This window comes from Epinephelus lanceolatus, chromosome 4 (genome assembly GCF_041903045.1).
Source record: "Epinephelus lanceolatus isolate andai-2023 chromosome 4, ASM4190304v1, whole genome shotgun sequence".
Taxonomy (NCBI): domain Eukaryota; kingdom Metazoa; phylum Chordata; class Actinopteri; order Perciformes; family Serranidae; genus Epinephelus; species Epinephelus lanceolatus.
The window spans coordinates 47,658,624-47,683,898 of NC_135737.1; the positions used below are offsets into that span (position 1 = coordinate 47,658,624).

At 40.8% G+C, this 25,275-nt stretch overlaps 1 protein-coding gene across 1 annotated transcript in view; it reads right to left on the bottom strand.

Moving 5' to 3' along the window:
• Positions 1 to 23,429, bottom strand: part of col4a3 (collagen, type IV, alpha 3) — a 45,637-nt gene extending 22,208 nt beyond the window's left edge. The window contains exons 1-25 of the mRNA XM_033630482.2: positions 23,219 to 23,429; positions 15,087 to 15,143; positions 12,536 to 12,625; positions 11,934 to 11,978; positions 11,708 to 11,752; positions 10,852 to 10,914; positions 10,285 to 10,338; positions 10,107 to 10,133; positions 8,209 to 8,283; positions 7,670 to 7,732; positions 7,539 to 7,574; positions 6,867 to 6,914; positions 6,645 to 6,719; positions 6,511 to 6,555; positions 6,309 to 6,371; positions 6,105 to 6,149; positions 5,909 to 5,962; positions 5,781 to 5,822; positions 5,004 to 5,085; positions 4,775 to 4,810; positions 4,181 to 4,345; positions 1,875 to 1,967; positions 1,586 to 1,681; positions 859 to 929; positions 406 to 594 (exon numbers count right to left, since the gene is read on the bottom strand). Coding sequence (XP_033486373.2) covers positions 406 to 594; positions 859 to 929; positions 1,586 to 1,681; positions 1,875 to 1,967; positions 4,181 to 4,345; positions 4,775 to 4,810; positions 5,004 to 5,085; positions 5,781 to 5,822; positions 5,909 to 5,962; positions 6,105 to 6,149; positions 6,309 to 6,371; positions 6,511 to 6,555; positions 6,645 to 6,719; positions 6,867 to 6,914; positions 7,539 to 7,574; positions 7,670 to 7,732; positions 8,209 to 8,283; positions 10,107 to 10,133; positions 10,285 to 10,338; positions 10,852 to 10,914; positions 11,708 to 11,752; positions 11,934 to 11,978; positions 12,536 to 12,625; positions 15,087 to 15,143; positions 23,219 to 23,308 — 1,749 coding nt within the window. The 5' untranslated portion in view covers positions 23,309 to 23,429. The remainder of the gene's footprint in view (positions 1 to 405; positions 595 to 858; positions 930 to 1,585; positions 1,682 to 1,874; positions 1,968 to 4,180; positions 4,346 to 4,774; positions 4,811 to 5,003; positions 5,086 to 5,780; positions 5,823 to 5,908; positions 5,963 to 6,104; positions 6,150 to 6,308; positions 6,372 to 6,510; positions 6,556 to 6,644; positions 6,720 to 6,866; positions 6,915 to 7,538; positions 7,575 to 7,669; positions 7,733 to 8,208; positions 8,284 to 10,106; positions 10,134 to 10,284; positions 10,339 to 10,851; positions 10,915 to 11,707; positions 11,753 to 11,933; positions 11,979 to 12,535; positions 12,626 to 15,086; positions 15,144 to 23,218) is intronic.
• Positions 23,430 to 25,275: the final 1,846 nt, after the last annotated feature.

Below are 25,275 nucleotides of genomic sequence, written 5' to 3' on the forward strand. Positions count from 1 at the left end.
GAGGTCTTGTAAATTTACGGACTGGCCTGTAAAGTGTAACCCGACAACCCATGTGGGCTTTTAATAAAAATGTTAAAGATATTACAATAAACAGGGCTCTTACTATAATGTTGAGGGTATTTTAAGAAGTAATACCAACCTGAAAATATTTTTATATTGTTGATATTTTTGGATTAATATTTTGTCTGTTACTATGAGTCTCATTAACAGACCTTCTACGTCCCACACATATGCATGAACAGGTTGACATCGGGTGGTTATTGTGTAGTATCTTAACTGCTGTTTCCACAAAGCCAACAGGGGGAGTCCCCTCCACATGAACCTTGTCTTCTTTGTGTATCAGGTCTGAGTGTTTTTGGTCGACCCCCCTCAGTCTGCACTCTGGATGATGTATCTGATACTCACAGGGTTTCCTTTTTGTCCCAGAACACCTTTTGGACCCCTCAATCCTCGAGATCCATCTTTCCCCTGGACACCTGGTAGTCCTGCCACCCCCTGGTCCCCGTCCTCACCCTTCTGCCCCACCCTCTGCATGATCCCAGGATCACCAACAGGTCCTGGGGATCCCGGGAGGCCAGGGATACCAAAGGGGCCCTAAAGCCAAAACAGCAGACAGTGAAGACTGATTTTAAGTTGTGCAAAGGTGACACGCAGAGCCTACACAAGTGGCCAACACCGCTGTGAGCATTTCTACTTGTGTGGTGGTGTCTGTGTCTTTAACATTCATATACTCAGAAAATGTCACAAACTGTGAAACTACTTCTAAATATCCACAAACTCAAACATGTGTGACTGAGTCAGTCCCCTGAAATCTACAGTTGTGACAGAAGAGTTTATGGAGGTGCAGAGTGAGCTCACCTGTGGACCAGGTGGTCCTTCGACACCTTTGAACCCTTTGTCACCTTTGGGTCCTGGAAAACCGTCTGATCCTGGAAACAGAAGGACATCACAGAGACGTACAGGTGAGTTTTACCTGCTCGACATCTTTACACTGAATCTGAGTCTGGATCAGATGCTGCTGTCTGCTGGACTGGTCGCCGTGAACGGGTTTTACGTTTCAATATTATGTAACAGTGTAAATGAAGTGTTTAAAGTTGAGATCATTTAATCTGTTGTATATCTTCAGATTGTGTTCCTGTGTGACATCTTTTAGGAAATTAAATTACAACTAAGAACTCAAAAATGAACTACTTTTACTTTGGTAAATGACAGTATTGACAACACATTCTCACTGTGACCTCGTCACATGTCCACGTTTGGTCATGGACTTTCCACGTCCACATATGACGTCCAAGGTACCCTGGGTGTGTTGGTTGTTGACGTTCTGGGACGCCGTGTCAACTTCAGCCTGTTACATGCATTGTCTGTTTTCAAAATACACTTGGCTTTACTATCATATGAGAAGTGAACACTGGCCTCCAGCATTAAAGTCAGACTTTTTTCATCTAGTGTCTGGCGCTGGAAGTCACTACCCAAGCACCAGTATTTGACAACTACCGGGTTGGTGTTGACATCTAGCTAACACTCAGGATCAATACCTAAATTGATGAGAGACAAAGACAACTGAGTCAAGTGCGGTTCTTACCTGGTTTCCCGTCTTCACCTGGCTCTCCTGGTTTACCTGGAGGTCCTGGAGGGCCAGAAATAACTGGACAGACGGAGCACACCTCCCCCTTCTCACCTGACAAACAACAATGATTAATTATACAAAAGACCCCACAACTCTTAGTTTGTTTTGTTTCTTAAAAATCTCAGTTTTAACTCTGAAGCTCAGGTCCAGGTCAGATTACAGTAAAATGACAACACTGAATTAGTATATCATATAATATCATGTCATGGGACATCACGACTCCCCCTTCCTTTTACCCACTCACCCATCTGTCCTTCCTCCCCTCTGATTCCAGAAAATCCTATTGAGCCTTTTAGACCTTTAGCTCCTGCAGGACCTACGTTTCCAGGCAGGAGGTCTGACAGAGAGAAGACAAAAATTAAATCAGACTGAGAAGGTATATTTTTTATTCTTTGATGCAGCTATGTTAGCAGATTCCCCTGCTTCCAGTCTTTCTGCTAAGCTAGGCTAACCACGTGACTAAGCAGACATCTTCTAATTTTTCCTCAAACTTAACCAAGAATCTAAACATAATCATAAAAAAGTTTCACAATGCCACAAGCAGATAATGTATCGTGAGATCAGATATTTTAGCAAAAAAAAAACCAAATGTTGTCAATAAACATTTTACTGTTTAGTATCAACATTGTGTGTTTTGTCAGGTAAATTAATGATTCCTCATTGTGTTAATAGAACTCATAACTGGGTCAGCATTATATTTGCTTTAAAACATTTACTGTTGCAATTAATTGTAAATAAAAGTTCTTGATGAAATTAAATGGTGGTCAATTTTTTTTAGATTCCTTTGAAAGATCAGAGGCTCCAAGACGCTTCCCTGAGGGCCTCCACAACTAACAGAACAAAAGGCTTTACAGGAATTTCAGCCTGTTCCTTTGGAGAAGCTCACTGTCTTTATTTTACTTTTCATTTTTCTTCTTCTTCTTCTTCTCCTTCTTACTGTTATCATTATTATTTGTTATTCAGGGCTGCCAACTTTTCAAAAAACCTTGGAGTGAGATTCAGTGTGGCCGACCACAATTTTGTCGTTTAGGCCTACACATTAATACCTATTAATTATTACCTTGAAAATTACTAATATCACAGATAATTATGTTTTAATACTTCATTTTTTTTCTTTACCAAATACAGCAGGTAACCACAAAACCTTCATTTAACATAATGTGGCCTATTACATGGACATACATTTATATTAAAAAATAAATAAATGCTGTGTGGATATTAATATAAATTTGTCTCTTGCATTTTTTATGAATCATGTTTCTAATTTGCCTTGTTTTACATCATGTTAGTGTGGTGACTACCAAATTAACTCATTAGTGCAATTCCAATCACATAATTTCAATCACATAAACAAACGATGGCTCAATTCTGCTAAATATGTCCGTCAATGAGCATATGCAGCAGATTTTTTTTGCCTATCGACTGCTTGCTCTGCCCAGTTGCTTGAAAGGATGGCTGCTGCAGCAATAGGCTTCTAGTTCATTTAGCTGCTAACATAAAGCACTCTTTGCTGCTAATTTAACATTTTTGACATTTGCAAAGCTCCAAATGCCTTTACATGCTCTCACAACACATATAAGACACTAAATGTAAAGGGTTTTTTTAAGATTATTTTTTGGGGCTTTTTCGCCTTTAATGGATAGGACAGAGTGAAATGGGGAGAGAGAGAAAGAGAGAGAGAGAGAGAGAGAGAGAGAGAGAGGGGTAATGACATGCAGAGAATGTAAGGTGGCGCCACCTACCGTACAGGAGTGGAACGACTACCAGCACTTTTTTTTTCCAGTGAGAAATTGGAGGTGTGGCATGAGACCATGTGAAATCAACCAACCAACCGTGACTCTCATGGAGAATGCGTGAGAGTTGGCAGCTATGGTTATTCTTCTTTTTTCATTTTGACTATTTGTCTTTTACCTCACGTGCAGCATCGACACTTGAATTTCCCTAATTTAGTATATTTTGTGATTCCTGATTGGACTGTTTTGCAGAGGCTTGTTGACATAATTGTGAGGAATAACAGATCTCTGATCATGTCAGAGTCATTAAAGTGTAAAGTTTTAGTCTGCGCGGAGTTTGCATGTTCTCCCTGTGTCAGCGTGGGTTTCCTCCAGGTACTCTGGTTTCCTCCCACAGTCCAAAGACATGCATGCTAATTGGTGACTGACTGTAGGTGTGAATGTGAGTGTGAATGGTTGTCTGTCTCTATGTGTCAGCCCTGTGATAGTCTGGTGAACCCTGCCTCTCACCCAGTGTCAGCTGGGATAGGCTCCACCCCCCTGCTACCCCTAATGTGTATCCTATGAAGTACCCCCAGTCTTTGTGCACGATATGCTGGAAGTGAGGGCGGGGCCTCTTCAGAGAAACGCCACAATAGCGGAGCTCGACAGGTCATTTATTTGGATTAATATCTCCAGGAGATTTTATCATACAAGCATTAAAAAATACTGACAGGGACCCGTTTCCTGCTTGTGTTTGCATTTGGGTCCTACATTGAACTGTCACAACAAAGACGTGTATAAACTTCTAGGACCTCAAACACAAACCCTCCGTCACCTGGTATTCCTGGTTCTCCTGGTTCCCCTACAATTCCAGGACTTCCTGGGGCTCCAGTCTTTCCTGGGGGCCCGACGATGACGGGCCACGGCTCTCCTGGTTCTCCTTTGGGGCCACTTGAGCCAGGTGGCCCCTGGGGGCCCGGTGGACCAGTGGAACCCACACCTCAAGAGAAGAGTAAGAGTCTTATTGTCATTACAGAGGAACCAAACTAGCAATCTCATTCTCAAGCTGGTATATTCAGTCTGATTTAATGGTGACACATATCAAGACCTGCACTGATGATGATCTACTACGGAATTTTTATAATTAGAATTTTTGTATAATTAGAATTTTTGTATAATTAGAATTTTTGTATGGCTATTTAATGAACTTTTTGTTGTCTATTACTGAAATGTTTGAGTTTATGATCTATGGACACATTGCTGCTTGTTCATTAACTGTGCCTTGTAAGGCGTCCTTGAGTGCTTCGAAAGGCGCCTATAAATAAAATGCATTATCATCATTATTATAATCTGTGTGAGTCCTGACGTCTGGAGGGAAACAGGTTCAGTCAATCTTGTAGGACAGAGAGAAAAAGTAGACGGAGGGTACCTGGTTTGCCCTCCATTCCTGGAAAACCAATGAATCCTGAAAGAAAGCAGAGAAGAAGAATGTTACTGAGGACGACACCATTCGTCTCAAACATTGAACTATAAGATCATATGACCAACAGGTTTCTAAACACTGGATGAGCTGCATCAACATCAGCAGTCCCCAGAACTACAAACTGATGCATAAAACATAAGATGTTGTTAACCCTTTGTGTTGGTCTCTATACTACCTTGTTCTCCTTGGACTCCTGGGGGTCCGCGGGGCCCGGGGACACCACGCCGGCCCTTCAGCATAATGTGTGTCCAAACTATCTGATAAAAACACACAATCATATTTTTAACATGAGGACTGGCAGTCTGTTGTCCCCACCCTCATTTTTTTGTCCTGCCTTTCTTATGGCCCACGACGCCTGTCTGAAAAACTGCTAAACCTTTATTTTATAGCCAAATCTTTTCTCTGGTTGTAGCCATGATGGTGCACCTTTACACAGTCATCATTGGCGTCCCCAGGCCAGATGAGATATGTATTCCCTCCAGCATGTTCTGGGTCTGCCCCGGGGCCTCCTCCTCCAAGAATCGCCATCTTAACACGGCGGAGGGGTTTGTGTGTCCTTGTGTCCCTGCAGCTGTGTTGTCTGGGGCTAAGCCCCTGGTAGGGTCTCCAAATGCAAAGTGGTCCCAGAGGAAGGGCCGGACTAAGAGTGATTCAAGAAGACCTTAATGACATGGCATATTCTGACTTCGAGTAGTGCATTGTGTGCCAGGCAGCAGGCAGACAGATAAAATTATGTTGACATTCTTCTGAGTGTTGTCCTACTTTTAAACTAGTCAACTAGTCTTAGTTTAAACCTCCATTTCAATATCAGAGAAATAAACCATTAGGATCATCCACAACATGAACACACCAGGACCTCAGACCTGAGACTCCTTAAAAAGATTTTTCGTTTTTATTAACCTGGCCATTCTTCCTGTAACATTTTACTCTGCACAAAAAAAACGACACTCACCTCTCCTGGAAGACCTGGGAAACCACGTTCACCTTTCTCTCCCTAAAAAAACACACATCATAAACACACTGACAAAGTAGTGAGTGTACTACACCGGTAATACTTCCTGTACCTCACCAAGTACTAACCGTGGCTCCGTCTATACCTGGAGGACCGAAGTACCCACGATTCCCTGGCTCTCCCTGCAGACACACAGCTCACGTTAATTTAATTTCAAACCAGAATCAGCGATCAGATTTTTAAAAGTCTGTACAACACATGAACCCTCCATCAATACAGAGTGTCTACACTGCATATTAGCTAGCTGTTAGCTTAGCATGTTACCGGTTGTCCCAGCTCTCCAGGGACTCCATCCTTCCCTGGTTTACCCTGAAACACAAACGCCAAACATGTTAGACTGACACCTGTCCAGGTTTCTGATGAGGTTCAGGTCAGAGCGCAAAATGAAACGAGGTCATGAGTTAAAATCAATTTTGAAAAGGGATCTATGTTATCGTGAACGCAAGTGTCTACAGGTCTTTCTCTTACTAGTGAGCCCGGATCACCTCTGCCGCCCTTCTCTCCTTTAACTCCCACTTTCCCCGGCACACCCTGGAGGAGAAAACAAGCACATACATGATTCTGACTCTCTGATAATAACAAAAAGAGATGTTTTCTTTGCTGTAGGTTTATGATTCTGTCAGACATACGGACAGACACACAGACAGACTGTGAGATGGCTTTGACTTACAGGAAGTCCTTGACAACCTTTCAGTCCAATGGCACCTGGTTCTCCCTGAAATATAACAATGAAACATATCAGTGAAACAGGCAGAGAGACAGACAGTCAGACAGACACACAGACAGATAGAAAGGCAGACAGACCTTCAGCTCTTTGGGTCCTTCAGCGTACAATTTAATTCCTTTCTGTCCAGGAATCCCCGGCGGGCCGCTATCACCCTAATAACCAAACACAGCTGATGGTGATGATGATGATGATGATGATGATGATGATAGTGGTGTTTCACAGGTTAGAGTGTGAATTACCGGGTGATGTCACTCTATGTGAGCTCATAACCCTGGGTTTAGCATTTGCCGTTAGCTTACCTTCTGCCCCTGGGGCCCTGGGATCACTGGACTGGGGCCCTCCTGACCCTGAAAGGAAATAAAAAGCATCGTTAGGACTGAATGATCCCAGACTGAGGTCACATGACTGAACATCAGTGCCTCAAAATTATGGTGAAGATAAGTTGTGATTATTGACTGAAATTTAAATTATTCTGACATAAAGTCCCCAACGTGTTGACTACAGAGCGCCCAAATCCCAGGGGAAAAAAAAACATTAGTAACTTGTGCTAACAAGATATAAACACGTGCAAACAAGGTTTTAACGTGTATGAACAAAATATTAACTTGCGTGACCAAGATATTATCTCATGATAACATATTCACCGGTGCTAACAAGATATCAAACTGTGCTAACAAGATATAAACACGTGCAAACAAGGTTTTAACTTGAACAAACAAAATATTAACTTGTGCAAATAAGACATTATTTCGTGCTAGCAAGAAGATTTTTTTTTTCAGTGTCTGATTTTTTCAGTCTGGGTTTGTAACAGCAGTTTAAAAAAAAGGCAAAAAGATTATATGCATAAAGGTGCAATGTTGATATTAGTCTGTATTTACACAGACTGGGGGACAAAACCAGCATTTGTGTCACTGCACACGTCTGTAGATACAAACTGCTCTCAGATCAGTTCAGCCCGTTAGCACACTAACCTTCTCTCCTGGTAACCCTGGCAACCCTGGACTGCCCTGAATTATAAAAACAAAAACACCTGATGTCAGTTGAGTCATGAATCACTGTGAACATTAAAATAAATTTTGGCAGTTCAGAATCTGAGGCATACAGGAAGTCCAGCGGATCCCTGTGGTCCTGGCAGGCCTGGTTCACCTGGATCTCCGCTCAGCCCCTGGAACACAAACAGCCAATCAGAAGACACTCTCAACTAGCCAATCAAACAATTCTTATCATCAACCAATCAGAGGTGTCCGTGAACACGATTCACTTTTTGAGACTTTTGAGAAATAAACAATAATCATTTTGTAAAAATAAAAATAATGATTAAGAAATTACATGAATTCAAATTGGATATTATTGAGATAAACTGATCTCCTTTCAAAATATAAATGCTTAGATTTCACATCAAAAGTTGTATAAAAACTTAATTCAATTACACAGTAACAGCTTTGAGATAAATATTAAAACCTTTATGGGTCAATGTGAAATGCATGCTGGGATACTTCGGGTCAACTACCAAAACATCCAGTCAGATGAACAACACTTCTGTTCTTGTCTACATGTGGGCAGTAACTGGTGATGTGTCATAAGATCACACACTGAGGAAGACCATTTGTCTCATCTGGATGTCAAGTGAAAGTGACTGACATTTTCTCCATCTGGTCCCCGTGGTCCTGGTGCTCCTTTAATATCCTGAGGGACAGGATAGTTGTACGAGTCTCCCTGAAAACAAAACAACCAGAAACCATCAGAAACAGAAGCTCAATGTCGGCCAGGGCCTTCTCCTACTCTGCACCCAAACTTTGGAACTCAGTGTTAATATCATTACAATCATTACTATTTTAAAGAAACAGATGATCAGCAAGTTCCAGATGGGGAGTATTTAGGATAAAGATTTTTTTTTGCTGGGTTTTAAAGACAAAACATGCCTGTTTGGAGCAGACTGATTGTTCAGCCTGTGGTTTTGCTGCTTGCAGCTTTCTCAAGAGCCGCCTCTTCTTCTACCACTGCCAATACCAACATTCCCAGTCAGAGAGAAGGTGAAAAGTAAAGCAAGACAGTGTTTACCTGGGGCCCCAAAATCTCTAAAGCCATCCTTAAGTAAAGGCACCGAAGTTGTCGCAACTTGTGGTCCGAAAATACAGGTGAAATACACTTAGCAAAGGTCGGTATCCACACATTGTCATGGGCAAAACTTCCTTCATTCAACTTCATTTTTAAACATATTAGATTCAAATTCTATTCAAACATAACGTCAACGACTAGGTTTACATGAAGGGAGAGACGAGACCAAGGAGAAAATGATAAAACGTGATTCTGAACAAAATATTGTCACACATCGACACATACTAGGGCTACGTTACGTTGACAGCTACAGAAAATGAATTTGCCATTATGTTACATTACGTGGACAGGTATCCACACTACTACTACTACTGTAAAAGTTTCATTAAAAAAATTTCATGACTTTTTCAAAACGTTCAATGATTATGCCGAATTTCAGGACTGGAAAATGTGGTTGGGAAATTCCATGACTTTTTCAGGTTGTTGTTGCAAAAAGGCATATTAGTCCCTTGCTGTGACACATAACCAACGTATTTATAAAGTAGAATGGATTTAATGAGCAGGGTTATTTTGCCAGCAGTAAGTCGTAAGTATGGCAAACTTATACCATTTAAGTTACAATGGCAGAGTGGCACTGTTAAGAGCTATCCACACGTGCTCTTTGACTCCAGGGTTGTAGCATTAGTATATCCTGCGTCCTGGTGGACTCAGTCTGCAGAGCCCTAAAGCCCCGCCCCTGTTGCTGGTCAGTTTTTTATTCAAAGTTTATTCTAGTTGAATGTGCCATGTTTTAACAGAATTATACCATTCTCATATGGTTCGAAGAAATCTCCGACTCCATTCATTCTGAATGCAATGATTGGCCGAGCGTCCTGTCTGTCTTCCCCGTGGAGGCCTCTGACTGACTTAACCATTCACGTAACATCTCCACCGCTACTACATCGCTACTATCTAACATTAGCACTGTAACCTTATTCGAAAACTCATCAGTCATCACTGACTCTGGTTGAGTTTTAAAACTCCGGGGTTGCGTTTGACTGTCTTGGTTGTAACGTTACACTCGCTCTCTTCTTCCGTGTATCTAATGTTACCTTGCCAACACCTACGTCTATCATAGTCGTAATGAGGACGTAATAGAGGAGGGAGGAGGAGTAGGACTTTGGAGGGAGGCGGGAGTTGTGGATGTTCATATTTTTTCTATGTGCTTTGTGAAATGCAAGAAAGGTAAGAGTAGCTTTAAGTCCAGCTGGTGGGTTTACGTTGCTCATGTTGTCATCAGTTAACTTCTCAAATTCTTATCAACTCCGGACTATCTTCACGACTAAAATGGCAAATATAACGTGGATATTTCTGTTTAAACTGCATGTGTATGATTCAGGTGGAAACACTTTCTTATTTAATACCAACAAACATCTGAAAAACATGGAGATACAGGGTTTTATCATGACAGTATGTAAATTTGTTGAGGTGTGCTCGCTCACCTTTAGACCTCTCAGTCCTGGCTGACCCTGAAACACATGAACACAGTTAGCTTTAGCTTCTCAGAGCCAATTAGCCTAGCTTAGCTTCAGCCTGCAGTGATTACAATGTTTTTCAGGTAAACAGAATGTTTTCACATCATCCAGTCGCTGCTTTGTACAGGAAGTAAACTGGACTTACTTGAAGGCCGACAGGCCCTGAAATCCCAGGGTATCCTGGGTAACCAACATCCCCCTGGAAGACACCAATCAATATCAGTCAGCGTTTGTGTGAATGAGGTCAGCTGATTTTTGTCTCAGGTAGATCCTCCTCTGAAGTGTCAGAAGGTGGATCTTAAAAAGAATAATTCACTCAGTGGATTCTGAAGACAGTAACGTTGTGACATTGGGTCAAAGGGAAAAAAACAGCCTTGAAAGTTCTGGATTATGAGGGTAATAAAAATGTCCTCATATTGCCTGATAGTTCTGTTGTTATATTTTCAATTACCTCAGTAATCATGGTGGAGTAATAGAATTTGTAGATTACTTAAGCAATTCCTAAAAACGTACTTGTGGTGTACCTCAGGGCTCCATTGTTGGTCCTATTCAATTCTCCATTTACATGCTTCCAATTAGTAACATCATTAGAAGACATACCATGTCGTTGCAGATGATACACAAGTGTGTCTTCCTGTCCACTTTTGTGATAGTAACGATCTGCTAGACCAGATTAACGGGGAAATAAAGAGGCGGTGGGCCTCATCTCAACCTTTGTCCCGTTGCATCCTGGGAGTCCTGGTCGGCCGATGGCTCCTTCATGTCCAGGGAGTCCCTGAGTAAACAGACAAGAACAGCAGAAAATGATAAATGTCCAAAAAGTCACACAGGAAAAAAATCACCTTGTTATCAGGTGATAAAATATTTACCTACAGTTTGATTTTTTTATTTTTTTTTTCAAAAATATTTCTGCCGTACTATCAGATTTTTTTTCCACTTATTTTATACTCATTCATAGATTAAAACTGCTTGTGAAGGTGGACATTTTTGTTGTGCAGGAATATGTGGAGATGATTTAAACCTAAAATAACTTTGCATTAATTTCAAGCTTTTAAATTCAGTTTAAATACTCAATGTAACTATTTTACATTGTCTCAGGGTATGAATAATTAGATTTTTGAACTTGAAAAAGATGGCAGCTGTCCTGGAAACATCAGTTTATTACATGATTATTATGACTATTACTCTAATCATTATTGTTCCTACTAATATTCCAATGATGATGATGATTAATAATAATAATGATAATAATAACTTTATTTATGCAGCACATCACAAGAAGTAGTGCTTTACATGGTTGAACCAGGATTCAAACATTTTAGGACTGCAGTGACGTAAATAATTAACTACAGTAATACAAAAATAGAATGGAATTACATACCCCAAAATGATATTATACAACCAATAATAATAATAACATAGATAAGGCATGTTGGAAATAAAGAGGTGTTCTAACATTAATAAAAAAATATATATATATTTTTAAAAGATAAGTTTTGAGAGGTGAAAATTCTTTACATTCTTTATTTTATCTGAACATGTTCTGAACGTTACATGTTGGTTCTTACCGGCAGCCCTGGAGGTCCTGGGAAACCTGGTTTTCCTGGAAGACCCTGGAGAATACAGAGACAGAGAGACCGTTTTTTTTTTTTATTCATTTTATCACTATTCATTCAGGTCTATAAAGAAACCAAATCTGTCAGGATGAATTTTGGTCAAGTGTCTAAAATGATGCTCAAGTTAGAGAAACTCCAAAGTGTAAGAAATTGAAATCTTCGTCATAATCAGTCCTACCCGAGAGCCCTTTAGTCCTGAGCTTCCTGCTGCTCCCCGCTCACCCTGAGGACAAAAAAGAAAAAAGAAAAGAACCATAGTATGTAATAATTCTGCAGAGATTGTTGACATTTATGATAATAATAATATTCAGCTAACTGTACATAAAGCTGAAGTCACACTCTAGGTTTTATGAGTAAATGTTTTATATTAAACAATAAGGGACAACGTCATTGTTGTGTCTCAGCACCTGGCCAACAAATCAAGAAGCAACAAGTCATAAACTTAAACTTTCAATTCTTAAGTCAACAGATGCATGCCTCTAATATGTGATCAGTCAAATTCTAAATCATCTCTGAAGTCGTCGCGTTTGAGATGGAGACGAAAACAGACCTGGAGTCAGCAATCTGCAGACAAATCAATAAACTTCTCCAAATGAGGCAACAATAAAACACACCTGATTTGGGAACAATAAAAACAACATAATATCAAAAATGAGAAGGGGTACCAGGATAGAACCCTGAGGTACTCCGCAGCCTAAGATGAAAAATAATAATGATAAGACTGATCTCTCATCATTATTATGAAAACATGTCGGCTGTGCTCAGTTCAGATATTGTTACCTTTTCTCCGGATGCGCCCTGATTGCCCTCGTTTCCAGGGTAACCAATCTCTCCAGGAATTCCGTCGTAACCAGGGTAACCAGGTTCACCCTGCGGAGGACAGAAACACAGGGAGTTCTCGTGAGGTGTGGATCAGATCCGGGGTCAGTTCTCCTGCTGCTCACACCAAGGCAGTAAACTCAGCTGTACATAGATCCTGGCTGCGGTCCAGGTGCATTGAATGAACAGATGGACGTTTCATGTTCAGCAGAGAGGAACCGGCCTTTATTCTCCTGCTGAACACACCTGAGATCACAGAGTTCACACCTGGGTGGTCTCAGGTACCACACCTGAGACACAAAGACTCCAGACTCACTGTAGGTCAAATCACATCTTTATTTTTAATCTTTGGTATTTAAATCATTTTCTGCTGTTGGTTTGAATGTTTTGTTGTTCTCAAATCAATTATATATGTACGTATATATAAATACATTTATTATTATGATGTGATATTAAAGTCTATTCAATTTTTATTCAGTTTGTTCATACATCAAAATAATGTCTTAGTATTAAGAATAAAAAAAATTATATTACCTTCACATGATCTTTATCTTAGAGGACAGTTTTACGTACTTGTAATAATTAAACAGGAAATGTCTGTCATCCATTAGACCCTCATACAACCATAAACACCATCATAGTTAGTATATAAATGTATTTGTATATATCACCTCACACCAGCAGAACATCACAAAGTACTTTAAAATAAAAACACTGATAACAGAACAGGAAAAAAAAGATGAAAGGAAAAACACTATAAAATGTTACATTAATTATTATTATTATTATTCTTATTATTATTACATATTAACATTTTAGTTCATTTTCAGTAACCCTTGTACTGACCTTACTTCTGTTGTTACTCCATGAGGCACTATTTTTTGCTTTTTGCCCCTTAAACACTTTAAACCTTGTATATTTTGAATATTTTGACTGATAATCTATTGTTTTAAAAACTGGGCCTAGTGTGTGATCCTGACCTGGGGAACCCACTGGTTGTTCTGGTTGTTACTGGTTTGTGAATGTTAATTGTTGTTACTATGATTGAAGTATTCTCTGGCGCAAGAACTTCTTTCGGGATAAATAAAGTTCTAATTCCTACATTATTATTAGTTGTAATAGTATTACATTTTTTGTTATTAGTTGTATGTCTTGAGCTCCAAAATAAACCCCACTAATGAACCAAGACCTGCTGACCCACATTAGAGCTGAGCAGAGCCAAATTAAAAACCATCAGACTCTAGTTCACCTCTAGTTTAATGGAGGTCTGTAGTGACAGGAGGTCACCACTGGAGGGCAGCAGACTGCACACATAAACTGATCCAGGGTCAGTGAGGTCGGATAGACATGTCTCAGTGTGTCCCAGTGCACTGCCATATTATTTAACATGGCAGAAAAAGAATCAGTGAGTCCAAACACAGAGTCTGTCAGTGCAGTGTAAAATAATACAACCAGGATGTTTTACTGCATCTGGTCTGATTTTGCAGTTTGTAAGCCAGGATGATTTTCTGGGTATTCTGACCCACAATCCTCTGCACTGCGCAAGACATGTCACATCGACTGAGCCACAGCTTGGCAGCTGATTGATATAATTTTATTGTGGTGAATATAATGTGTTAGAATCTACACTGTGCAGTTATAACTTCAAACTTACAAACTTCAAAACTACATACATCACACAGTAGCAACAGCAGAGCTCTGACCTCCGTCTCTGGCGCTTTGCTTTATCTCCAAGGTAACAGATACACGAGAAAGAGGGTCAAAGTTCAGGGCCTAATTTTATTAGAAAAAATATGAAGTAAAAAGAAAAAGTATGTGACTCGGATCACCATGTTTATGTCTTACTGGCTGACAGGAAATTAAAAACAGAAGGACTTGATCACTTCCTTTTCTGATGTTGGGATACATCTGAGATCTTCTCTTTTTTAATTCATTTTTTAATCAGTGTTGACAAATGGTCTATTTTCATTCAGTCTGATGTTTATCACAGCAATTTGTTCCTGTTCAACCACTTTATTCAGTTTTTAGTAACAGTTACTATCAATAACTCGCACCAACAGCTCTGACTGTTTCTGTTGGACACCGAAACATCCCGGTGCAGACTATTTACTGGAGTTTACCAGCCTGTCGCTCATGCTGCATTTGAGGATAATTACAATCACAGCCGTCTTTACAATCCTCAACTTTCAACGTCCGATAGTCCACCCCTAACATTTTCATCACATCTCATCTTGTCAATGAAAACGAAACAGAGATTTTGTCCTAGTTATTTTTATCAAGATCTATTTTTGGCTCATCATCGTCTCCTTTTCATCACGGAAAACAAGGTCGTTGACGTAGCATTTTTTTGACATAGTTTCTGTCAGTGACAAACTCTGGTGTCTCTCAGGAGTCGTGGATGTTGTAGAAAATGTTGCTGAGTAACTGTGAAAAATTCTGGGTTCGTTCTCAGAGCGTAAAGATTGTGTTTGGTTTTCAGACAGGTGATGTGAGTGAGTCGAGATCTTCTCACCTTTTGACCTTTGACCCCGTCGCAGTGACAGAGAGACTTCCCGCTACAGTGACACACCTGCAGAGACACAACACAGTACACGTTTAATATCATTTTATATCGTTTCCTATCATGACAGAGAGCAGAGTCGTCTCATCGGGTCTGAAAGGTTAAAGAACAAAACAGTTTGATGTTTTCAGGGTTCACTCTTTGTGATTCATTGATTTATTTATTTTTTGATATATATACAGCCAATGTTAAGAAGATGTGCACTTTATGAGGCCTTTTAACATTTAATCTGTAGTGGTCATAGCAACTGTAGATGTGAACAACTGCTTTTTGATCGATTCCAAGTCAACGTATCCATAACGTAAATTTAGACTAGTACTCTCAATCAAACCATTCTTTATTCAAGGAAAATTGACTGAGCATTAAGTTCTTTTAAAGCAATGACGAGTTCACATTCAGTGGGCTAGTCTATATGATAATATATGATAACAATCACAATAAAATTATGAAAAAAAATCCATAAAAAACAAATAAGTAGCAGAAGTATCTACTAAGAATTACGTACAGCAACAGGAAAAAGATGAAAAAGTTAAATAACAAGAATAAAGTGTGCTGTAAATGATGGACACACAACAACAACAACAAAAATAAAAACAGTAAAATTCATTTCTCTATAGTCAAAATAATAATTGTTGATATTAACAATTAATTTCTTCCTAATAATTTGTGCAAATTTAATATTTCCATATCGGGAGGCTCAACATAGATATATGAAACTTCATTGCAACTCTTACCCTTGACTTCTATTCACACTCATTTACATATATTTATAATTAATATTAATTTCTTTTTAGTCAGTTTATTGAACATGTTAAAATAAAACAAAAACAAATGAAACCCTCAGCAACACAGAAGCAACTAATAAGCAACTCTAATAATATCATTCATGTTCAGAAGGTTTAAGAAGAAGTCTATTTCTGGTCCAACCCCCTCTTATTCTTTATATATTGATCACAGAAAATAAAATCAGTTTCTGTGATACTGATCTAAACACATCGACCCGTTTGGACAAAACAAGAACAAAATATTCAGAATGAACCAGAACCATCAAAGAGTCCACAAGAGACAGATCGGTCCAGCTCATAACCTTTTAGTGTTCCTTTTCTCAAGAGTTTTTTCAGTTTGGATAAAGTTTAGCATTTGTTGTTATTGGTGCACATTCACAGTAAGTTTCTGTTCGTGTTTACAGTAAATTGTTGTGAAACAACAGCTGTATAATGTGATCTCACAGTTATACCTGCATATTACTGTGATTTACCAGCATGCTCCTGTAGAAATACTGTATTTCACTGTAATCTCACGTTTAAACTCCAGATATTACTGTGATTTAGCAGAGTACTGCTGTAAAATAACCGGCATGAATTTCACAATAAAAGCCTGAATTTGGTTACAGTAAAAGCCATTGAGGTGAAGTGATAATAATGTCATTTATTGTGAAATATTACAGTTACATATTTTAACCGGAGATAATTTGCAGTGCAGGTTCATGTCAATGTGTTTGTTTCCTCTCAGCTGGATGCTACCAGGCAGTTATTGATCAGTTGTTCTGAACATCATTTAAATAGTTTTATAATCAGTGAAATCTTGAAATGTGTTTTCCTTTTGATAAATAATGGATTTGTGGTTTTGTGTGTAATTTGTACAGCTCTTATTTGGAGGATGAAGATCAGATGTGTCTTTGGTTATATTGGATATTTTGGCTTTGATATTATTTAGGTGTGGTTATTTTATAAAGTCAGTAGATGATTTTTTTTTTTCTCTTCCAAAGTGCACAAGTCTATTAACTGTGATCGTGCAGTTCTGCGCATGGTTTGTTTGTTCCTGCACCTCTACGTCTCACATGCTCTACTCAGACTGCAGATTGCAGCTGATCAGTAGAGACAGGTAGAGAGGAGGAGAGGTCATCAGCAGGTGGTTGTATTTGGTTATGTGGTGTTACTATGGCGACGGCAGCAGATGGCGATGTTAAGAGGCGGTGGTCCTTTTGTCAGTTTGCAGCACATTCAACACGCTTTCATTCTACAGGCTCTATGAGAAAGTCAGTGCATTCAGCAGGTTGATTTACAGCCTTCAGGTTCTGTGTGATAACATGTAACTATGCACTGAGATTCAAAAAAAGTACTTTGATTACTCCAGTACTTTAACCCTGACTCAGCAACTCATCACTCGTGTATTGGAGTAATATTTGACCAGGAGTATCTGTACTTTGACTCAAGTAACAGACTGAACACTGTCCAAGGTTAGGAGATCGTCTTGACCACGTGATGCAGGTCAGACATGAAGTCCAACTGGTGGCTTTTAAACCCCTCCATGTGCCCTGCAGGTGTACCGCTGAAAAGTTTGGTCCAGGTTTAGACGCTGGTGAAGCTGTTGGACGTGTTTCTTCATGAAGTCTTTATCTGTCAGACATCTGAGAGTGGGTTTAAACCCAAACAGCTCCATGTGTCCTGCAGGTGTAACAGTGCTCTTCCTGTGTGATAAACTGAAGCAGCAGACAGGCAGAGAGACAGGCAGCCCTGTCAAGGACTGATGTCGTCTTATCTTCATTCCTGTCTCACATCCCGCACGACGCTCGATGTCTCGACACGTCCCGCAACGGGGCATCGTGGGTAATGTTCTGCATCTTGTGTGAGGGTTCAGGTGTTTCAGACCTGCACACTCTCAGCTACACAGCAGATTGTTTCCTGACCCTCATGACCTGCCGTACAAACCTCACTGTGGAACCTTTGTTACATTTGCATGTTGTTATGTCGTGGATACGCTGAAACATTTCAACAATGCTGTGGTTATATTTAGGCACAAAAACCACTTGGTTATGGTTTAAAATGTTGGCGTCTGAGGGCACGGACAGACAGGGACAGGCTGCTACGAAACTCCCACGTTAGTTGCCTAAAAATTTGCTGGAAATGCAGCGACGTCACTGTAAAACAAAAGGTTGTTTGTTGGTGTTGAACAGTGTCTGCAGCTTGGCAAGCATCTCTGCGAGGTGTCACACCATCCACAGTCAGCTCAGATACTAGGTCACTTTAGAAACGCTGATATGATACGTACAGTGTTCCGCAGTTTACTCTCAAAATGTGATACATTATGCATTACTAGTTACCTTCACTAATTTTGTGTTACCGATCAGCTACAGCAGCACCAGAGAGAGAGTTATGTATAAGAACAGGACTGTGTGTCAGCGTTAATCTGCAGCTGTAGGAGATGTGAACGGAAACACATCCAACACATACTGACATCACCCAGATGTGCCGATCACCAGGATGAGGAAAAAACAAACCGGAGGCCGGCTCTTTCTCCCCGCTGCTTCAACCCGGTCTCAGTCCGAAGCTGTCGAAATCCGGCGCTTGGTCAGTGACTTCCAGTGTCAGACACCAATGAAAAAGCCGTCCTTTCATGTCTGTATGATACACAACCATTTGCTATTATTGTTTAATGACGCCTGGCAGCATCAGGAGGAAACATGGTGGGGCAACAACGAAAGCTAAGATGGAGAAAGTCTGAGTAGGGCGGGCAGGAGGGGTGGATGGGTGGCCGGAGTCTGCTTCCCATAAGACTGTAAAGTCAAACCCTGATCTTTTTTCCTGAACCCAACCACGTGTGTGTGTCGTTAAAGGACAAAAACATCAGTTGGTGGTGTTGTACCAATGTAGTGCTTTTATTTTGAAAGAAACTGTATGCAAACTGTACATCTCCCGTGAAAACAGAAGTGTATTTTGAAAACAGACAATGCATGTAACAGGCTGAAGTTGACACGGCGTCCCAGAACGTCAACAACCAACACACCCAGGGTACCTTGGACGTCATATGTGGACGTGGAAAGTCCATGACCAAACGTGGACATGTGACGAGGTCACAGTGAGGATGAGTTGACTGCTTTCATGCAGTCTTAGGACACAAAAGCAGAACGGAACATGTTGTAGACGTTACATGTGCATTAATGGAAACACACTGAACATGCTAACACACAAAACAGCATCACACAGATGTGCAGATGTCATCGGCACCCTTCTATAATGTCGTCGGTACTGACGTGACAACACACAACCTTCGGATGGCAGAAGTGAAGCAGTGTGGATCAGTGTGTAATGAAATCTGTGTAGTTTCAGTGACTTTTTGTCTTTAATTCATAAAGTGTGAAATGAGTCGATGATCGCCGTCGGCCGACTGAAGATGAAATGACTTCCTTTACATGTTTTCTGTCACTGTTCAGCTGCAGTCAGTCAGAGACTTTGCTTTTCACCGCAGCTCAGCAGATCAGATCAGAGTCTGTGTGTGTGTGTGTGTGTGTGTGTGTGTGTGTGTGTGTGTGTGTGTTTGGGTCAGTAATAACAGCAGATCAGGACAAAGGGCTGAAACTGAAAACAGACGAACTAAAACAACAGACAGAGACAGAGACCGTCTGACTGACTGCACAGAGACAGACAGACAGACAGACAGACGGACAGACAGACAGACGGACAGACAGACAGACAGGTTTTATTTCCTGTCTGACATTCTTTATGCATTCTTTTATTTCTGCAGTAACAAAAAAAAAAAAAAAAAGATGATGATAAAACAGAGAGCAGCTACACTGAAGCAGACACGGCGACGACCTGCAGGGTCACATGACTCACAGCTGAAGGTGAAGAACCTGCTGCTTCTGTACTAATCTGTCCAAAACTGACCTGATGGTGGCGCTAGTTACAATTAACCCTGAGGGGAATATGAATAATGAACCACGTCATCACAACCCATGCTGAGATGTGAAGGACCGACTGAATTAACGTCCATCAGGCTGTCTGTAAACTAAAAGTCATTATGTTTTATTTATAGAGCGCTTTTTAAGGTATTTAACTCGAGTATTTGTCAGCTGTTCTCCCATGTTTTTGTGTCTAAGTGACTAAAGAGGACAACAAATTTTAAAACTGGTGCAGTACTGAGAGAGAGTGCTGCAGTGTAACCACTCTGGGCATTTGTGCACCGTCAGTGAACGTCCACCAGACGTACATCGACACAAATGCCCATTACCAATATATTCCAGCCTGTTTTCACACTCTCTCTTAACTCTAGACCAGTTTCAAAACTAGTTGTTCCCATTGCTCAGCTCTTCAAACATGGGAGAGTAGGGTCCAGGTAGAAAAACACCAAAATTTCCTTTTGTTTTTGACTCTTCACATGACACAAAAACAATAACGAAGGTGTAAGGACATGAAAACATCAGGTGATCTACGCTCACTGGCAGCAGTAGTGTTAGCTCAGTTAGCCCTCAGGTCAAAGAGGTCCCTCAAGTCTCCCCAAACACACTAAGAAGTGAGGACGGCACACTGAGCATGCTCAGATACTCTGAACTTGACTGGATCTGTAAGGAGAGGTGGATAAAGCGCTGGAGGCAGGGCCACAATCATTTCTATGAAAGTTGCTTAGTGGCAAACGAAGCCAAATAAGTTTGATTTCCAGGTATAAAATTGGATCTTTGGTACCACTGGGCTGACAGAGCAGGAGCACCAGACTCCTGCCGGCCAAGCGTCTAACTTGAATGAGGATAACGTGATGTAATCTTGCAGCTTTTCTAGACTTTCCGGATGTTATCAGACCGAACGGCTCAAACCCTGAGAGAGAAATGAGTCATTTCGCGGGGGTGGTAATGTGGTGTAACCCCGAACATGTGATTTCTGGTGTCTGCAGATGATGTATATTTAAAGGATTTGAAGTCTGGAGCCGAGCACTGTCCACGTCCTGAACTCAGCAGGTCATGTGTGAGTCCACTGTACAGGTTGTGATGCTTCACAGATTCGAAACACATCATTAGTAATTATCATCATCAGTTCCAATTACAAATATTTGTTTTCTTCAACATCCAAGACAGTGTTGGATCTGTATGAGCCTGAACATCTTTCCTTTATCCTGATTTTAAACTCAAATGTAGAGAATTTTGAGGAAGCTAATGGCCACCATCTTGGATCTTGTCATACATTTACTGTAGACCAGGGGTTTTGGAATGGGGGCCGGCTGTTTCTCGTATCATATGGGTCATCAAAACACTCCTAAACTGTACGCTTCCTTGCTGTGGCCATGTCTCCTGCCTTGAAGGACAACTCATCCTCACTGTGACCTCGTCACATGTCCACGTTTGGTCATGGACTTTCCACGTCCACATATGACGTCCAAGGTACCCTGGGTGTGTTGGTTGTTGACGTTCTGGGACGCCGTGTCAACTTCAGCCTGTTACATGCATTGTCTGTTTTCAAAATACACTTCTGGTTTTGCCAAGTTTTTTTCCTTCAACACACACATGGTTGGGTTTAGGAAAAAAGAACAGGGTTTGGCTTTACACTCTTACAGGAAGTGAACACCGGCCCCCTGGGTGAAAGTTGGTGGTTGTTGGACCCATCTGCCACCACTCGGACTTCTGCCCCCTTAACTTTTGTTGTTGTCCTACCGCGTTAAGCAATAACGACGACAGGTCGTGTATCATGCTAACGTGAAAGGACAACTTTTTGTTGTTGGTGTCTGAAGCCGGAAGTCACTGAACAAGCACCTGTTTCTCGACGACTTCAGAGTGAAACCAGGAAACATCTGCTGGTTGGTAACTGCTCCAATCATAAAAACACGTTAGTTCGGCCTGTGTAGTTCCTACTTGTCTAGAAACTTTATAAAAGTCCTGCCTTCATGAGGTGAACAGAAAAAACATAAAGTGATCTTGCTTGATTAACAAATATTGTGTGGCAAGTTTATTTTTAAAGTTAAGCAGAAGGTGTTCAAAACTGGTCTGTGGGCCGGATTTTGGACACGCCTGCTGTTGACTGTTTTACAGCATGTAAACAATGATGACATATGTAAATACAACACACTCAGCAGATCAGATATCTGATCTGAGAACAGCAAAGTGAAATCCAAGAAAACATTTTAAGATGGACTGAGATCTGATGGAACCACATCTGGAATGTCTCCTCTTCCTCACACAGGGGAACCAAACATCCACTGACACGTTTATGTGCACAAAATATTCCAGGTTTTGTCCTGATTCTGAAAAAGACAAGATTTCTGCTACTGGCTGATGAAAATGAATATTCCACTAATGTAATAATAATAATATACACGCAGCTGTGCAGACTCTGATTAACGCGTCCGAACGAAGGATCAACTAGCATTTTTACGATTGCTAAAATTACACGGCGTCCCAGAACATCAACAACCAACACACCCAGGGTACCTTTTACGTCGTATGTGTACGTGGAAAGTCCATGACCAAACGTGGACATGTGACGAGATCACAGTGAGGATGAGTTGCATATTTATTTCCCTGTGCAACAAAAACACGTGGTTAGGTTTAGAAAAATCATGATTTGGCTCTACACTCACTCGGGAAGTGGACATTGGGCTCCTGGGTGAAAGTCCGGGGGTTGTTGGATCCGTCCACTACTCCTCCAGCCTGCCCTACAGCGACTTCCCAGCTCCTTAAATTAAGTTGTTGTCCTGCGTCGTTTCAAGCTGAACCCGCCTGGCTGCGTTATAAAGTTAGCTATATATAACAAACTTTCCAGGCGGCGTCATTTGGTGCCACAAAAGTACGGCTTTTATCAATTTGTGTCTACGTCTGACGCAGAAATCACTGAACAGGTGGCAGTTTTTGAACACGGGTTGGTTCTGTTGCATTATGGGTTGTTGCCTGCAACCACCAGAATACCTCCCATGATTCATAGCGACATGGACGACTACTTTAACTACTACTAATAATAATATAATAATAACACTGACAGGTCCTTCAGTTTCACTGTCTGCTGTTAAAAACAATTAAACTAAACAAACACTAATATCACACTCGTCTGTCTGTTACCATGGTGACACACACACACACACACACACACACACACACACACACATTGTGAGGCAGCAGGTGTATCAAACCAATCAGAGTTATTGATCACCTGATAACAGGATGTGACTCACAGAGACTTTGACAATAAGTTTCTGATAATAAAAATCATCTTAAAACAAAAACAGACTTTGCTCCACAGTCTTTCAGATTTTCACAATAAAGTCCAGTTATTCTAATAAAGAGGAATTATTAACCCCTCATGTGTCGGGGTGTGTTCACTCACTCTTTCAGCATGTCCCGGAGCGGCGGTGCAGCAGAGCAGAAGAACCAGCAGCGGGACGCTCCTCCACCTCGGGCCGCCCGGAGCCTCCATCCAGACGGACTCACAGCTGCAGACTCCCCGCTGAGCACACTGACTGCCGGCTGGCTCAGCCTGGCTCGGGATGGGCTCCTCCTGCAGCCTCGGCTCGACTCGGCTCGGTTCGGCTCGGTTCAGTCCGGAGGGGGTCCGTGCAGCTGATCGTGTCGGGCCACAGCAACCTGCTGCGGGATGGAGAGAGAGACAGTCCGCTGGCAGAGGAGTCAAACTCGCGACACTCAGAACGACACTTCCGGTTCACCTCTTCAAAATAAAAAAACCCACACAGCTCTGATAAAGTCTCAAATACACAAACAAAAACTGTGGTTACACACAAATCAGATTTAAAGGTGCCTTTACTTCACTCAGGTTTGTCCATTTTCTACTTTACTTTTTCAGAAGGGTTTTTTAAGTCACAGATCGTTTTGATTTTACATAGAAATAATGATCGACTTGTTAAACATGATGCTCTGTGCAGGTTAAAGGCCCCTCAGACTCTCACAGGTGTTGTGACTGATGACGTCATTGTGTACTAATGAGAAGGACAAAGTTCTAATTTGTCAGGAAATTCCCTGAAGTTCTGAAAAACGTATTTGATTTGCAGAGAAAAAGTACCATGTGCACAAATTATGATCTTACACAAATTATGATTAAGGCCACGTTAAAGAAATAATATTACGTTAATAAATCTACGAGAATAAAATCGTATTATTACAAGAACAAAGTCGCAATATTACGAGAAAAAAAGTAAATCTACAAGTATAAAGCTGTAATGTATCGAGATTAAATGTAATTTTAGAAGAGAAAAAAGTCACAGATTAAGACCAGAAGTCTGGTAACATGGTATAAGAAGTTACAAAATGAAGAGTCTGATCTCGTGATATTTCTTTAGTCTCGCAGATTTATGATTTTATTTTCGTAATCTAAGATTTTTCTTTAACATGGCCCTCACCCTCCTCCGTATGATCCGTGCACTTTTGTACTTTTGCTCAAGTCAGATTTTGTCTGCAGGACTTAAACCTCCAAATGTAACTCTGACCTCATGAATCTGACGATGTGCCAGCATGTCTGTCAGCGTCACACCTGCACAGGTGTACAGGTACAACCCATGGAGGATCTGTATTAAATCTACTGTCTGTATTCATTCGGGGTTATGTTACATCATCCCAGCCCCCAGCGTCCTTTGATGATGATATTTGGTTAGATTTAGGTTGTGATGTCAGGTGACCAAATTTCAACGTTCCCAACAAGCATCTTTCTGTTAAAAACATTTTTAAAACATGTCAGTGGTCACTGGTGAAAAGACGATTGAAGACGTTGATTGAACGTTTAAGTTCAGACCATATTTCACCAGGATTTGCAACAGTGAGATTTTCCATCCTGTGCAGGGTCCAAACAACAGTCTGACCTCATTTATGGAGCCAAACTAAGAAATCACATCCAGATTTCTAAGTTGAAAGTCAATATTGTAAATCCCGGTGAATATGGTCTAAATGTGAGTCGGTGAACGAACTCGCACTTTTGAACCAGTTCTGAGCGTCTTCAACAGAAACACGCTCGCTGGGTCAGGACAACAACTTATGTTAACTTCAACATGATGCACTGGAGACAGATGATGGTGATATTTAGTTGGATTTTAAGTTGTGTTGTTGAGTCACCAAAATACAACGTCTTCCAAACATCTCATGCTAACATCATCATGACGTAGAATACAGACATTTAGTCAAAACCCAACATCTGCAAAAGGTGACATGGAGCCCTAACATCGTTGGACAGTTAAGATATTGTCAGCTCAGTTCCATTCCAACCAGAACATAACATCTGTTAGAGTCCAACGTCTTTCTGGCAGCATTTCAACGCCCAGTGCCGGCTGGGATGTAAATAAATATTAATTATGTTGGCACAGCTCTGCAGGATGAATAGGTTCACACACTCCAAATCTTTATAGATATCACCATGACACTTCCCACACTGTCAGAAAA